Source organism: Cherax quadricarinatus, chromosome 23, assembly GCF_038502225.1.
Source record: "Cherax quadricarinatus isolate ZL_2023a chromosome 23, ASM3850222v1, whole genome shotgun sequence".
In the NCBI taxonomy this organism is placed as follows: domain Eukaryota; kingdom Metazoa; phylum Arthropoda; class Malacostraca; order Decapoda; family Parastacidae; genus Cherax; species Cherax quadricarinatus.
In genome coordinates this window covers 10,358,133-10,376,484 of record NC_091314.1, presented here as the reverse complement: position 1 = coordinate 10,376,484, position 18,352 = coordinate 10,358,133, and the positions used below count along the sequence as shown (strand labels likewise).

General features: G+C 41.0%; 1 protein-coding gene across 19 annotated transcripts in view; it reads left to right on the top strand.

Annotated features, from left to right (window-relative positions):
• The window catches only part of LOC128685599 (protein bric-a-brac 1-like), a 518,998-nt gene that overhangs the window by 335,548 nt on the left and 165,098 nt on the right, over positions 1-18,352 (top strand). Inside the window, exon 6 of one of the 19 annotated variants that reach the window (XM_070087904.1) lies at positions 1,896-2,267. The exons of the other annotated variants lie outside the window; for them this stretch is intronic. Within the exon in view, the coding sequence (XP_069944005.1) occupies positions 1,896-2,252 (357 nt within the window). The 3' untranslated portion in view covers positions 2,253-2,267. Of the gene's footprint in view, positions 1-1,895; positions 2,268-18,352 lie in introns of those variants that run through there. 19 annotated transcript variants of the gene reach the window in all.

The following is an 18,352-nucleotide window of genomic DNA, read 5'->3' as shown; positions in this document are numbered from 1 at the left end:
TCGACTGGTACATTGGAATTGGCCAAAAATAGAGCTCAAATTGGGCGAAATCGGCGATGTGTAAACATCGTTGAGACCGCTAACTTCGCGAGAGCATAATTCCGCAAGTTTTCCATCAAATTTCATACTTTTTGTGTCATTATGATTGCAAAAAGATTCTCTCATTTCATAAGATTTTTTTTTTTTTTGGGAAAAATTTCCGACCCTGAGAACAAGTTTAGTAGAGGGCCTGCTGACCCTGAAAGGGTTAATAAAATGTTATCAATTTCTCATTATTTTTTGTTGTTGTTATTGGTCAGGGGTCAAGCAAGGTGAGGGCATTCAGGGTCATTCATGAAGCAGCAAGTGGGTATTGTGAAGTTATTCGGGAAGCTGCTGTTTGAAAGACAGCAGTAAGAGGTTGTTTTGACATTCAGAAGGTCAGCAACAAGCAGTTGTTCAGAAGCTTTCAGAAAGACATCAGCAAACAGTTGTTTGGAAGTTATTCAGTAAGTCAGCAGCAAGCAGCTGCTTTGAAGTCACTCAGAAAGTCAGCAGCAAGCACTTGTTTTGAAAATGACAAACTTACTGACAGATATTTAGATGAGCACCAGATAAAGTTTGCTGTTCCTCTGAAGATGTGTGTGTAAGCACCTGAAAGTGCTCTGGTTTTATTTCCTATTTTCACTGTGGTATTTTTTTCTTCTTCTTATTTGCAGTCACACGTTTTATTGTAATTTCTTCCATAAAGTCTTGTGTTCTGGGACTTGCCTTCCAACCATTGTTTAACACATACAAGATCTAATTCTGCCATTGAATGAAATTTCTTCTACATTCTTCATGCTATACCTTAATTTATTTCCATTTTTATTAGGCAGCCCTGGTAAGTGTGTTAACCCTTAAGCTGTCTAAATGTAAATCTACGTTCATGTGCGTAGCGCTCCAAATGTAGATCTACGTTTTTTTACATACTTTCAAATGGGGATAATAAAGGTCGGAACGCTATGCACGTAAACATAGATCTACGTTTGGACAGTTCAAGGGTTAAAAAAAAGTGGATCGCAATTGCAGTATCTGTACACTTCTGGAAAGATAGCAAGGTAATAGGTGATGGTTAAGTTTTTCTTCTCTGGATCATCCTGCATTAATGGATAATGAATGAGGTGTTAAAATAGGGGAGGGAGGCATGTGAAGGGGAGTTCATAAGTTTTATTTTTCTGTGCCATTCATGTGGATGCTGTATATACTGAATATACTGTACTGTACAGTATTCATCAATATCTGGCACATACTGTTAGGCAGTACTTAGGAAAAATATATGCTTTTATATTACTCAATACAATAAATATAAACCTTCAAAGAGGTTTGGAAACAATATGCATCTGTAATATCTTTTGTATAAATAATTTGCTTTTTGTGCATGTATTTAGTTTAGAAATACAGTAGTAATATATACAGCCTCTCCTCAGTTAACGACAGAGTTCCATTCCTAAGACCACGTTGGTGAACGAATTTGTCGCTAAGTGAGGAGCATACTATAATGGTAGTGGGTATATGTCAGCCATCTTTGATATTATTTTAATGTCATCTTTGCACCATTTATAACATTTCTGGTATATTTTTAAATGTTTATACAGTAGTATACTGTATATTGTAATAAACAAAATAGAAGAAATCAGCTCTTATATACATTATTTAGGTATGCATACTGATCAGAGAGCCCATCGTAAGTCCAAGTCGTCAGTAAACGAGTACGTCGGTAAGTGAGGAGAGGCTGTACTGTAATTCATAAGACAATTCTTTTATATACTATTGCAGTTAAGTTCAAATATCAGCTTGGTGATTTAAAGCATACTGTGTATGCAGTTTATTGTTGATACGTTTGAAATGTTGAGTAAGCCAGGTGTCGTCTACAGGTGAGGCTCGACACAGCATGTCAGATGATGGGAAGCCGAGGCACCTCTAGAAGCAGTAAGGGTGTGGCTGCTACTACCAAGAAACACCAGTGCCTCTACTGCCCCTACTCGTCTCCTTTCACCACTAATCTCAAAAACCACTTGCGTACCCACACCAAAGAGAAACCTTTTTCTTGTTCGTATTGTGCATATAGTGCAACAACGAAACAAAATTTGAAAGACCACGTCCTGATACATATAGGAGAGAGGTCATATTCTTGCCCTCATTGTCCATATAATACTATTTCTAAATGGAGATTGAAGAGACATTTTTTAACACACACATCCGTGAACATGTCATTTGCTTCCTCCCAGTGAAAGCAGATTCCTTCATCTTTTCAAGTGCATAATCTCAATGATGATCATTTTAGTTTACAGCTTTGTAATTACATTTTTTTTAAACTAATAAAAATACCAAATGAATAATCATCATTCAAGTAATAATAAGACTGATATATGCATGATGTGATTTTGTATATGTAATTACTGTTGGTGTGTGTAATTATTTAGTTGCTTAGTTGTCTGTATGACCCTTGTGGGTTTAGCACTTAGTTTGATTGTAATAATTACTTAGTTGTGTTTACACAAATAGAATTGGGCCTGTGGTGAATTTTTATCTGTATTGATCTTAATTATTTTAAAACATTGTTGTAGTTGTTGCCACATTACCTCCTCCTTATGTACAGTGGACCCTCAGTAACGATATTAATCCATTCCAGAGAGCTTGTCCTTAACCAATTTTGTCATTATTTGAATTAATTTTCCCCATAAGAAATAATGGAAATCCAATTAATCCGTTCCAGACACCCAAAAGTATTAAAAAAAAAATTCACATGAAATATACATTTTCCTACACAGAAAACAATGAGACATGCAGAATTAATAAACCATAAAATGGCACTTACCTTTATTGAAGACTTAGTGATGAGACGGGAGGAGGGGAGAGGATGGAGGTATATTATTGTTTGGAAGGGGAATCCCCTTCTATAAGGACTTTAGATAGCAAATCCTTTTCCGGGGTTACCTCCCTTCTTTGTTTTTTAATGCCACTAGGACCAGCTTGAGAGTCTCTGGACCCCTGTCGCACCAAAAATCTGTCCAGAGAACTCTGTTTCTGGCGTGTCTTTAAGATTTCCCTAAAATAGGACACAACATTGTCATTGTAAAAGTCACCAGCACAGCTTGCAACAGCTGTGTCAGGGTGATGTTCATCCATAAAGGCTTGCACCTTTGTCCACATTGTACAAATGTCCTTAATCATTGAAGAAGGCAACTGCCTCCATCTCTCTTCCCCCTACTCTGAAGCAGTTTCCTCAGCTGTGATCTGTTGCTGTTGCAGATGAAGCTCTTGCAGCTCATCAGTAGTTAGCTCTTCATCATCATCCTCCACCAACTCTTCCACATCCTCGCCACTAACCTCCAACTCCATGGACTTCCCCAGTGACACAGTTGATTCCACAACTGGTATAGGCTCATCAGGGTCAGCCCCAAACCCTTCAAAATCCCTCTCTTGTACACATTGTGGCCACAGTTTTCTCTAAGCAGAGTTTGAAGTCCTGGAAGTCACTCCCTCCCAAGCCTTACCTATAAGGTTTATGCAACTGAGGATACTGAAGTGATCTCTCCAGAACTCTCTTAGGGTCAATTTAGTGTCTGAGGTCACTTCAAAGCACTTTTGAAACACTGCTGCTGTATAGCCCTTGTGGCTTAGCACTTCTTTTTGATTATAATAATAATGAAACACTGCTGTGGTGTACAGTTTTTTGAAATTTGAAATGACCTGCTGGTCCATGGGCTGGAGGAGAGGAGTGGCATTAGGGGGCAAAAATTTCACTTTGATGAAACTAAACATCCCCACAATTCACTCTTCCAAGTCTGGAGGATGAACAGGAGCATTGTCTAATACCAGGAGGCACTTGAGTTCCAATTTATTTTCCAGGAAGTATTTTTTCATACTGGGGCCAAACACTTGATAGAACCAATTGAGGAAAATGTCCCTAGCGACCCATGCCTTACTGTTTACCCTCCACATCACACACAAATTAGGCTTGACGACACTTTTTCTTGAACACTCTGGGTGTTTCAGAGTGATACACCAGCAAAGGCTTCACTTTGCAATCCCCAGTAGCATTACTACAAAACATGAGAGTTAGCCTGTCTTTCATAAACTTGTGTCCTGGGAGTGCCTTTTCTGAGTAATGTAGGTCCTGTTCGGCATTTTCTTCCAAAACAGGTCTGTTTTGTCACAACTGAACACTTGTTGGGGTTATAATTGTTCAGCCTCTATGTACCCTTTAAAGTCCTGCACATATTTTTCAGCTGTTTTTTTGTCAGAACTGGCAGCCTCACCATGCCTTATCACACTGCGTATGCCACTACGATTCTTAAATCTCTCAAACCAGCCTTTGCTGGCCTTAAATTCCTCAATATCAGCACTAGTTGGAGGCATTTTATTAACGAGATCCACATGCAACTGCCTTGCCTTTTCACGTATAATTGACTGTGAAACAATATCTTCTGATAATTGTTTCTCGTTGATCCACACCAACAACAGTTTCTCCACATCTTCGAGTATTTGCGATATCTGTTTTGTAAGCACATTTGCACCTTTCACAACAAAAGCTTTCTTGATTGCCTTTTTGTTGGCCAAGATAGTAGCGATGGTTGATTGGGGTTTGTTATACAGCCTGGCCAGCTTGGAGGCACGCACTCCACTTTCATACTTTGTGATTATCTCTTTCTTCAATTCAATAGTATTTCTCACCCTCTCTACCACAGGGTTGGTACTAGAAGCTTTCTTTGGACCCATGGTGGCTTATTTAGCAGTTACAACTAATAAAAACTCTGGAATAATACAAAATGTATTGCATATACACGTGGAATTGTCTGCACTGGCTTGTAAACAATGGCACACTGGCTTCACTGCAGTGGCTGGACGGCTCAGGCTGCACGGACACATTCTGGATGAATATCCTTAACTGAGTTTTTTATCGTTATCTGAGCCAGCATTTTGATGCAAAAAATATCGGTATCCAATTTTATCTCTATCCGATGGCATCGTTAACTGAGGGTCCACTGTATATTCAGCTTAACAACTGTTCTATTTAAAAAAAAAATGTAGGTAATTTGTAATTGATGCCTACAGTATTCACAGTGAGTTATTTGTAATTACCCAGAGTTTTCAGTTATGGCTTGAGAAAGTTCCAGGATGGACTGAGAGAGCTTCACAAGATTCATTACCGAACTAAAAAATTGATGGGTTCCAGCCATGGTATTGTGACTTTTTATTCTGTGCCTACAATATATGTGGCTACAAGAATACTGTACTGTACTATTTCAAAAAAAAAAAAAAAGATATTTGAGTTGCAAGTATAAAGCATATATGAAATTCATGTCTCATCTTTTGCTACACTTTGTTACACAAAGTTCAGTAAGCCGGGTGTCCTCAACAGGTGAAACAAAACACCAGAGCAAGATGCAGGAGGACAGGTAGAAGATGGATGCTTAAATGCAGTAAGGGAAGGGCAACCACCACCAAGAAACATAAGTGCATCTACTACTACTATGATATTTCCACTAATTTAAAGTCATATTTGAACTCACTAATTTAAAGTCATATTTGAACTCACTAATTTAAAGTCATATTTGAACTCACACTAAAGAGAAACCTTTTACTTGTGCTCACTGTGCATACTGTTCAGCAACAAAATGGTGTTTGCAAAAATATATCCAAATGCACATACTTTCAAAATAGACATACCATAAAACACACACACATACAGACACATGCACACATACACACACACACACACACACACACACACACACACACACACACACACACACACACACACACACACACACACACACACACACACACACACACACACACACACACACACACACACACACACACACACACACACACACACACACACACACACACACACACACACACACACACACACACACACACACACACACACACACACACATGCACATGCACACACATGCGCACACACACACACATGCACACACACACATGCGCACACACACACACACGCACACACACACACTGAGAGAGATGGTACAAAGGCGAAAGGAGGAAAGAGAGGGGATGGAGAAGACAGACAGGAGATCCCAGACCCAGGAAGAAGATCAAATACAGCCTCCCTCACAACTTCCTATAGAAGCCTCCCAACCAGGTCAACCCCAGTGCAACCAAACACTCTAAATCAAAACACCCATGCCACATCCAATGCCCCCACCCACTACATTACAAACTTCACCCCCACAGCAACACCCATAGTTCCTTACCAGGTCTCCCACTTCCCCAACCCCAATATACTTCCCAGACCACAGTCTTAGAAAAGAAGTTGAAGGTGTGGTATACAAATGCAGATGGAATAACAAACAAGTATGAGGAGTGGCACGAAAGAATCAAAGAGACATCCCCAGACATAATAGCACTCACAGAAACAAAACTCACCAGAATAATAACAGATTCAATCTTTCCATCCGGATATCAAATCCTCAGGAAAGACAGAGGGAGGAGAGGGGGAGGAGGAGTTGCACTGCTCATTAAAAACCAGTGGGGTTTTGAGAAAATGGAAGGAATGGATGTCATGGGCAAAAGGGACTACTTAGTAGGAACAATCCAGTCTGAGGGACATAAGGTGATAATTGCAGTAATGTACAACCCACCACAGAACTGCAGGAGGCCAAGAGAAGAATATGATGAGAGCAACAGAGCAATGATCGACACACTAGCCGAGGTGGCCAGGAGAGCACACATGGGGGGAGCAAAGTTACTAGTTATGGGTGATTTCAATCACAAGGAGATTGACTGGGAAAACCTGGAGCCCCATGGGGGTCCCGAAACATGGAGAGCCAAGATGATGGATGTGGTACTGGAGAACCTCATGCATCAACATGTTAGAGACACTACCAGAGAGAGAGGAGAGGATGAACCAGCAAGGTTGGACCTTGTATTCACCATGAGTAGTTCGGACATCGAGGGTATCATGTATGAAAGGCCCCTGGGAGCTAGTGATCATGTGGTTCTGTGCTTCGACTACATAGTTGAGCTCCACGTGGAGAGAGTAGCAGGAATAGGCTGGGAAAAACCAAACTACAAAAGGGGGAACTACTCAGGCATGAGGAACTTCCTTCAAGACATTCAGTGGGAGAGGGAACTGACAGGAAAACCAGTACAAGAAATGATGGACTATGTAGCAACAAAATGCAAGGAGGCAGAGGAGAGGTTTGTTCCCAAGGGAAACAGAAATAATGGGAAGAACAGAACGAGTCCTTGGTTCACCCAAAGGTGTAGGGAGGCAAAAACTAGGTGTACTAGAGAATGGAAAAGGTACAGAAGACAGAGAACTCAGGAAAATAAAGAAATCAGCCGAAGAGCCAGAAACGAATATGCACAGATAAGAAGGGAGGCTCAGAGACAATATGAAAATGACATAGCATCAAAAGTAAAGACTGACCCGAAGCTGTTGTACAGCCACATCAGGAGGAAAACAACAGTCAAGGACCAGGTAATCAGACCGAGGAAGGGTGATGGGGAATTCACAAGAAACGACCGAGAGGTATGTCAGGAGCTCAACACAAGATTTAAAGAGGTATTTACAGTGGAAACCAGTAGGACTCCAAGAAATCAGAACAGGGGGGCACACCAGCAAGTGCTGGATGAGGTACATATAACCAAGGAGGAGGTGAAGAAGCTGCTATGCGAACTTGACACCTCAAAGGCGGTGGGACCAGACAACATCTCTCCATGGGTCCTTAAAGAGGGAGCAGAGATATTGTGTGAGCCATTAACAAAGATCTTCAACACATCATTTGAAACTGGGCAACTCCCTGAGGTATGGAAAATGGCAAATGTAGTCCCAATTTTTAAAAAGGGAGACAGACATGAGACACTAAACTACAGACCTGTATCACTAACGTGTATAGTATGCAAGGTCATGGAGAAGATCATCAGGAGGAGAGTGGTGGGGCACCTGGAAAGAAACAAGTGTATAATTGACAACCAGCACGGTTTCAGGGAAGGAAAATCCTGTGTCACAAACCATCTAGAGTTTTATGACAAGGTGACAGAAGTAAGACAAGAGAGAGAGGGGTGGATCGACTGCGTATTTTTGGACTGCAAGACGGCCTTCGACACAGTTCCTCACAAGAGGTTACTGCAAAAGCTAGAGGACCAGGCACACATAACAGGAAAGGCACTGCAATGGATCAGAGAATATCTGACAGGGAGGCAACAACGAGTCATGGTACGCGACGAGGTGTCAGAGTGGGCGCCTGTGACAAGCGGGGTTCCACAGGGGTCAGTCCTAGGACCTGTGCTGTTCTTGGTATACGTGAACGACATAACGGAAGGTATAGACTCAGAAGTGTCCTTGTTTGCAGATGATGTGAAGTTAATGAGAAGAATCAAATCGGACAAGGATCAGGCAGGACTACAAAGAGACCTGGACAGGCTACAAGCCTGGTCCAGCAACTGGCTCCTTGAATTTAACCCTGCCAAATGCAAAGTCATGAAGATTGGGGAAGGGCAAAGAAGACCGCAAACACAATATAGTTTAGATGGCCAAAGACTGCAAACCTCACTCAAGGAAAAAGATCTGGGGGTGAGTATAACACCGAGCATATCTCCTGAGGCGCACATCAATCAGATAACTGCTGCAGCATACGGGCGCCTGGCAAACCTACGGATAGCGTTCCGATACCTCAGTAAGGATTCGTTTAAGACTCTGTATACCATCTACGTCAGGCCCATACTGGAGTATGCAGCACCAGTTTGGAATCCACACCTAGTCAAGCACGTCAAGAAATTAGAGAAAGTGCAAAGGTTTGCAACAAGACTAGTCCCAGAGCTACGGGGATTGTCCTATGAAGAAAGGTTGAGGGAAATCGGCCTGACGACACTGGAGGCCAGGAGGGTCAGGGGAGACATGATAACGACATATAAAATACTGTGCGGAATAGACGAGGTGGACGAAGACGGGATGTTCCAGAGATGGGACACAGACACAAGAGGTCACAATTGGAAGTTGAAGACTCAGATGAATCAAAGGGATGTTAGGAAGTATTTCTTCAGTCATAGAGTAGTCAGGCCATGGAATAGCCTAGAAAGTGATGTGGTGGAGGCAGGAACCATACATAGTTTTAAGGCGAGGTATGATAGAGCTCATGGGACAGGGAGAGAGAGGACCTAGTAGCAATCAGCGAAGAGGCGGGGCCAGGAGCTGTGACTCGACCCCTGCAACCACAAATAGGTGAGTACACACACACACACATTGAGTTGTCAGCAAGTGGAATAGCCTAGCAAGTGAAGTAATGGAGGCAGGAACCGTACATAGTTTTAAGAAGAGGTATGACAAAGCTCAGGAAGCAGAGAGAGAGAGGACCCAGTAGCGATCAGTGAAGAGGCGGGGCCAGGAGCTGAGTCTCGACCCCTGCAACCACAATTAGGTGAGTACACACACACACACTCATACGTACGCATGCACACACACTTGTGCACACATACATATTCAGCCTCTCCTCACTTAATGACCGAATTCCTTTCCTAAGACCACTTCATAGATGAATTTGTTGCTAAGTGAGGAGCACACTATAATGTTAGTGGATTTGTGTCACCCATCCATGATATTGTTTTAATGTCACCTTTTCACCTTTTATAATGTTTCTGGTATATTTTTAAATGTTTATACAGTTGTGTACTGTATACAGTGGACCCTCGACCAACGATATTAATCCGTTCCTGAGAGCTCATCATTAGCCGAAATTATCGTTAGTCGAGTTAATTTTTCCCATAAGAAATAATGGAAATCAAATTAATCCGTTCCTGACACCCCAAAGTATTGAAAAAAAAAAACATTTTTACCACATGAAATATTAATTTTAATACACACAAACTGAAGAAGACATGTACAGTTACATGACACTTACCTTTATTGAAGATCTGGTGATGATTGATGGGATGGGAGGAGGGGAGAGTGTGGATGGTGTTAGTGTTTAGAAGGGGAATCCCCTTCCATTAGGACTTGAGGTGTCAAGTCCTTTTCCGGGGTTACTTCCCTTCTTCTTTTAATGCCACTAGGACCAGCTTGAGAGTCACTGAACCTCTGTCGCACAACATATCTGTCCATAGAGCTCTGTACCTCCCGTTCCTTTAAGATTTGTCTAAAATGGGCCATAACATTGTCATTGTAATAGTCACCAGCACGGCTTGCAATAGCTGTGTTAGAGTGATTTTCATCCATAAAGGTTTGCAGTTCAACCCACTTTGCACACATTTCCTTAATCTTTGAAGTAGGCACAATGGATTCCACAACTGGCATAGGCTTCTCAGGGTTAGCCCCAAACCCTTCAAAATCTTTCTTAACCCTTTGACTGTCGCGGTCATATGTATACGTCTTACGAGGTACCGTGTTTGACGTATATATACTCATAAATTCTAGCGGCTTCAAATCAAGCAGGAGAAAGCTGGTAGGCCCACATGTGAGAGAATGGGTCTGTGTGGTCAGTGTGCACCATATAAAAAAAATCCTGGAGCACGCAGTGCTTAATGAGAAAAAAAAAACTGACCGTTTTTTTTTTAATTAAAATGCCGAATTTGTGGTCTATTTTCGTATAGTATTTATGATTGTATTCTCGTTTTCTTGGTCTCATTTGATAGAATGGAAAACATATTATAGAAATAGAGGTGATTTTGATTGATTTTACTATAAAAAGAACCTAGAAATGGAGCTCAAAGTAGGGGAAATGTTTGATTTTTGCCAATGTTCAAAAGTAAACAAATGATGCCGTTGTCCAATAAATGTCCAGCTAGCCATTCTAATATGCAGTCATGAATGGGTTGATGTTATTTATACAATTATTACAGTATTGCAGTAGTCTGCATAATAGTAAGTCTTCTATGTTTTGTTTGAATAAAAATTCAAAATAGAAAGCAAGAGTAATATCAGAGGGGCCTGGAGACATGACTGATGAACAAAGAAAATGTTATTTTAGAACCAGGAATGTCTGCATTGTTCATTCTGGACCTTATTTTGAAATTGTCATATTTTTTAGTTTTCGTGAAATTGGCCAAATTGCAAATTTCTGACCACATTATTAGGTAGTTGAAATCGGTAAATGGGCAATTTCTTGTACTCAATCAATAGAAAAAACGGAGTTCTAAAGAAATAGCTATAAGTTTGGGCGACTTGAACAACGGAATTAGCCGAAAATAGGGCTCAAAATGGGCAAAATCGCCGATTTGTAAACAGAGCCGAGGTCGCTAACTTCGCGAGAGCATAATTCCGTCAGTTTTCCATCAAATTTCGTTTTTTTGGTGTCATTACAATCGGGAAAAGATTCTCTATCATTTCATAAGAAAAAATAATTTTTTTTTTTTTTTAAATTTTGCGACACCAGGAGACACCTCAAGATTGGGGGTTGCGACAGTCAAAGGGTTAATTTCCATACAAATTCTCACCCTTTTTATCACAGGGTTGGCACTAGAAGCTTTCTTGGGGCTCATGGTGACTTATTTTGCAGGTGCAATCACTAAAAACGCTGTGATAATATGAAATGTTCCGATTGTATGTTTGGATGCGACCGCGGTGGCTGGCTTGTAAACACTGGCACCCACGGGACAAGTGAGGCGCGCTCAGGCCACACTTGGACGTGTCTCGAATGGAACGAATCACGTTGGTCGAGTTTTTTAGCACTAGTCGAGGCAAAATTTTTGCGTTAAAATGTATCACTAGTCGGATTTAACGTTATACGATGCCATCGTTGTTCGAGGGTCCACTGTATTGTAATAAACAGAATAGAGGAAATCAGCTCTAATATACATTATAGCCTCTCCTCGCTTAGCAACGTACTCGTTTACCAACGACTCGGACTTACGGCAGGCTGTCTGACAAGTATGCATACCTAAATATTAGAGCTGATTTCTGTTTATTACAATATACACTGCTGTACAAACATTTAAAAATATACTAGAAATGTTTGAAATGGTGCAAAGATGACATTAACCCTTTCACTGTCGATGCCGTAATATTACAGCTTGCAAGCCAGTGTTGGCACCTTAACATTATGTCAAAATTCTAGTGGCTTCCAGTCTTGCAGTAGAAAGCTGGTAGGCCTGCATATGAGAGAATGGGTCTGAGCGGTCAGTGTGCGCAGTATAAAAAAAATCCTGCAGCACGCAGTGCATAATGAGAAAAGAAAACTCTGACTGTGTTTTTGGTTTATAACACTGACTTTGCGGTGTATTTTTGTATGTTTCTAGAAGTTCTGCAGTCTGTGGAAGTCTTTGAAACATGGTGTCATGCACAGTGGTGTTTTACACTCCTCACACATACAATGAGTGTCTCTGCGTTGTTGTGGGCGTTCTTTTGTATGTACACAGACGTAACACCTCTTCTGAGCCTTTTTCTTGAAAGCAGTAGCAGGCAGTTTTACTAGGAAGTGATCACCATGCTTCAGACGAGAAGGTAGTTGTTGATAATTTAGTGGGCGATCTATTGCAGGTGTTGTTCCTTGGTACTTGAATACTATTTGTCTGATGACAGACAAACAGAATCCACCATATGATGGTTTGTTTCTGGTCCTCATCTTATACATATTATAAGCATTGAGCATGGAAATGTCCAGAAGATGGAAAACGAGTTTTATGTACCACTTATAACTCTTGTGAACACAATCAGCAAACCCAATCTGCATGTCACATTTGTCCACTGAGTGCATATTGAGGGTGTAATCAATCACAGCTGTAGGTTTTAGTATGGGTTCATTGCTTTCTCTATGCTGCCTGCCAGTGTCTGCCATTTCATTAGGGTGAACTGATGACAACAGTGTGACATCTCGTTTGTCATGCCACCGAAATGCCATGATGTCACTGACAGCAAACGCCTGCACCTCACCTCTATGAGTGCCAGCGTCAAACCTGGGCATATGCTTACGATTTGCACGCACTGTGCCACACACATCTGTTATGTTCACTCGCAAAAAATCACTGAGCGAGGGGCTTGTGTACCAGTTATCAGTGTATAATATATGCCCCTTACCAAGGTATGGTTCTATCACTGTTCTAACCACATCACCAGAGATGCAATGTATAACTTCCAGTGTACACAGTAATATCCAATACCAGACCACTGTAACAATCACAAAACACAAACAACTTTATACCAAAGCGTTTCCTCTTGATTGGTATGTACTGCTTGAAAGAGAGTCTTCCTTTGAACAGAATCAAAGACTCGTCAATTACAAGCTTCCTGAAGGGATGAAAATACATATTGAATTTCTCTTTCAGATACACAAACACATTCCTAATCTTATATAACCTGTTATTTCTGTCAGGCCTGGTTTTGTCTGAGAAGTGAAGCATACATAACAGTAACACAAATCGATTCACTCCCATTATATCACTGAAACCTGGGGTTGCAATCAGGCAGTCTGTTGACCAGTATGATTTCACTCTGTGCTTATACACATGTGGCATAAGCATTATTGTGGCAAAGAAAAGATACATCTCAGGCACAGTTGTCTCCTTCCACTGGTGTAGACATGATTTTGGTGAAAGTAATGTTTGCCATGGTGTACTCGTAGTATCCGTTGCTTTCCCTGACAATAATTTCCATCAGGGGTTCATCAAAGAATAACTTGAAACATTCCAGTTCAGTGGCATTGTTCCCCAGTGCACAATATGGCTGTATTCCACTTTGGCTTTCATCAAACTGGTGGGGATTTGGAACAAAATTGACAGCTTCCTGCCAATCCCAGGTGCGGTCTGCTGGTGGGTACTGGACATTGACAGGTGGTTGTGGTTGTGGAGGTTGTGGTTGTGGAGGCTGGTGTGGTGGGTGGGTGGGGGATGGTGGCCTTTGTTGTAGACCAGCTGAGGCAGTGGCGTGCGTGGCAGCATGGCCCACTGCTGGTGCCTCACGGCCGGCACCACCACTACCACCACCATGCACATTTTCCATCCCAATTGCAACACTATCATCGTCATTTTCACTGTTCCTGTTGTACAGCCACGGGATGTACTCCAAGATGTACTCCTTCCCCTTGGAATAGCATATGGCACACTACCAGAGCGCATATATCGTCGTGTATACCGACGCTTCACTGGAGAATATTCCACTTCGCTATCACTACCGGAACTGGTTTCAAGAGCTTGTAGTTCATATTCACTATCACTATCATCACCAATGCTCACATCTGAGTCCGGGATTTGGGAAAATAGGAGTTTCCTCTTTGATTCTGGTACAACTGAACGTGAACAAGATGGCCCAGCAGCAGAGGTGGAAGGCTGAGGGTCGTCTGGGTTTTCCTCACTATTACCGATGTTATGGTCGTTAGTTTCTGTCACAACCTCACTAAAACCTTGAAACTCATCTTCACTGGCACTACCATCTGTATTAAAACTGCCACTGGGGAACAAAAGTGTCCCAATTCTCCAAGGAGTGAGGAGCTTCTTACTGCGAGGCATGGTGAACAAGGTCTACTAAAATGGCATTCCCACAATGCACCACTGGGTCCCAGATTTTTTTTCTACAGCGCACACCGATCACACACACCCATTCTCTCACACCTAAGCCTACCAGCCTTTTCCCGCGAGATTTGAAGGTGCTAGAATTTATGCGTACTAGTACGTCAAAAACAATGGCACGTAAGCCGTACTAGTACGGCTGACACCCCCAAAGGGTTAAATTAATCAAAATGCAATTACACCTACCATCCGACTTACGACCTGCTCGACTTACGACCACTCGACTTACGACCGTGTTTTTTATGCCAAATTTCTGGGAAATAAACAACTACAGTGGACCCCCGGTTAACGATTTTAATCCGTGCAAGAGGGGTAATTGTTATGCGAAATAATCGTTATGTGAATGAATTTTCCCCATAAGAAATAATGGAAATAAAATTAATCCGTGCAAGACACCCAAAAGTATGAAAAAAAATTTTTTTTACCACATGAAATGTTAATTTTAATACACACAAACTGAAAAAGGCATGCACACTTACATGACACTTACTTTTATTGAAGATCTGGTGATGATTGATGGGATGGGAGGAGGGGAGAGCATTATCTTCTTACTGTTTAGAAGGGGAATCCCCTTCCATTAGGACTTGAGGTAGCAAGTCCTTTTCCGGGGTTACTTCCCTTCTTCTTTTAATGCCACTAGGACCAGCTTGAGAATCACTGGACCTCTGTCGCACAACAAATCTGTCCATAGAGCTCTGTACCTCCCGTTCCTTTATGATTTGTCTAAAATGGGCCACAACATTGTCATTGAAATAGTCACCAGCACGGCTTGCAACAGCTGTGTCAGGGTGATTTTCATCCATAAAGGTTTGCAGTTCAACCCACTGTGCACACATTTCCTTAATTTTTGAAGTAGGCACAATGGATTCCACAACTGGCATAGGCTTCTCAGGGTTAGCCCCAAACCCTTCAAAATCTTTCTTAATTTCCATACTAATTCTCACCCTTTTTACCACAGGGTTGGCACTAGAAGCTTTCTTGGGGCCCATGGTCACTTATTTTCCAGAAACAGCACCGAAAACACTGTAATAATACGAAATATTCCGATTGTATGCTTGGATGTTACCGCGGAGGCTGGCTGGTAAACAATGCCACCGGCGGAACATGTGAGCGCGTCTCGGAAGAAAATCGGTAAGCGGGTTTTTAAGCGGTATGTGAGGCAAAATTTTTGCAATTAAAGTAAGCGGTATGCGAAATAATTGCTATGTGATGCCATCGTTATGCGGGGGTCCACTGTATTTGTGTTGTACACAGTGTTTATCCTAAACCTAACAGTATAAAATACAGTACTAACAGCATAAAAAGTAAAGTAAAACATGAAATACCAAATAAAACAATAAAATAAAGTCATTACAAAAATGTTTTGTTGATATTCAGTAGTAAAATTCGACCTACGACCATTTCGACTTACGACCGGTTTCTCGGAACTGAACTCGGTCGTAAGTCGGATGGTAGGTGTAATCCATTCCCGCCTCTCAGGAGGCACAACAAGATACTTCAATATTTATCTATCACAGTTCATCTAATATGACATAATAAACAATATAAATAATATAGAAACCTGATATATACTCTAGAATAAATACAATATGTCATTCATGTAGTGGTATCGTCGGCAGTGGACGAGAGTTTGTCTGGAGACAGGGCAAAATACTCCTTGAATAATTTCGTTAATGTCATCTATACGGCTTATTTATCTTTCACAATTCATCGAATATGACATAATAAACAATATGAATAACATAGAAACCTGATATATACTCAAGAATGAACAAAATATGTCATTATGTAACAGGTGGAGACGGCCACAACCGCTCCCACTTTGTTGTGGTAAACACTGCCATCTAGTGACGACCTTTTGAAGCCGTCTATTATATCTAATTATATTATTATATAGTACGTTGTTATTATACATATTGTATTATATTATTATACTACAGTGGAACCTCAAAAATCGAACGTATCACATATCGAACGTTTCAAAAATAGGACCATTTTTTCGGACAAACTGTGTCCCTATTATTGAACGTGCCCCTATTTTCGGACCACTGGGTACGGGACCTGTCTGCCGCCCGCTCTGTCTGCGTCCCCACGCAGGCGCTGTGAGCAGTCTAGCTTTGTTTATGCTTGAGTGAACCTGCGCTCTCATTCACGCATTTTACGATTATTTCGTTGCGTTTAGTGCTTGCGGGACTGTGAAATAAGCTGCCATGGACCCAAAGAAACTTGCTAGTGGTACCCCTGTGGTAAAGAAAGTGAGAAACACTATAGATGTGAAGAAGGAAATAATATAGAAGTATGAGAGTGGTGTGAGACTTGTTGAGCTTGCCGGGATGTATGGGAAAAACAAGTTGACCATCGGTTCTATCCTGTCAAAGAAAGAACAAATCAAGGAAGCTGATGTTGCGTAAGGTGTTAATATAGGGAGTGGATGAGGTGCCTTCTTCAAAGATTAAGGAGATTTATGCCAAGTGGAATGATGTCCAAATGTTTGTGCAGAAGTACCACCCTGAGCAAGCTGAAACAAGCCATCTTTGCAACAAGTTCAGTGACAGAACCATGTCCCATTTTAGGGAAATGTTAAAGAGGTGCCAGAAACAGAGGACTGTGGACAGTTATTTTGTGAGACAGGGGTCCAGTGACTCTCAAGCTGGTCCTAGTGGCATTAAAAGACAGAGAAGGGAAGTAACCCCAGAGAGGGCTTTACCTGAAGTCCTCATGGAGGGGGATTCTCCTTCCAAACACTAACCCCAGTTCCCTCTCTCCTCCTCCCTATCTTCCAGATGCCATCACCAATCTTCAATAAAGGTAAGTAAAAATGTTATTTTATATGTATTACTATACATAATTAAAAACTATAGTATTTGTTGTATGTAAAACTGTAATTAATCTCTATAAAATGTATTTTTTGTGTGAATATTTTTAGCTTTCTGGAACGGATTAATTGTATTTCCATTATTTCTTATGGGAAATATTGCTTCAAGTTTCAGACTTTTCAAATTTAGAACTAGCTCCTGGAACGGATTAAGTTCGATTTTTGAGGTTCCACTGCATTATTATTATACTTATTATTATTATTATCATTACAGTATAAATAATTTGTAATTTTTATTCACACAAAAAAATAAAAGAGTTATTGTTATGCAGACTACTGCATTATTGTAATAATTGTATAAATAATGTCACGGTCTGGAGTTTTGAGACTCTCTGACCGCGGGTTCAAATCCCGCTCGTGGTTTGGCATATTGGAATGGACAGTGACGTTATTTGTTTACTCTTGAACATCGCCAAAGAATCGAACACTTCTGCTACTTTGAGCTCAATTTCAAGATAATTTTCATCATGACACCAATCAGAATCATGTCTATTTCTATAAAATATCTTCCATTCTATCAAATGAGACCAGAAAAACTAGAATACAACCGTAAAAACCATACGAAAATACTGCTAAGGGGAGATTAATAGCTGAGAAGTGCACTCCATTATTTATGTTACAATTTCTTTCATTTTTGGTGTACGTTAAGAAGCATCTTTCCATCATGCATTGCCCAAGTTTCAATTTGTTAGTCCAACAAATAAATGAGATCTAATTCCCTAAATCAAGAGCAAGAGCCCCTCACCAGCATCAAGGAACCTCCCTTGAGGCCCATTCACTTATGGAAATTTCACTCACGTATAGAAGCAAAATATCGACCAATCGACTGCTCATATGTATTTGGAAAAACTCGCACGTGGATGCGCTCACAAGTGGAGGTTCCACTGTATCTCTATTTCTGTAATATATCTTTCATTCTATCAAATGAGACCAAGAAAACGAGAATACAACCATAAATACCACACGAAAATACACTGCAAA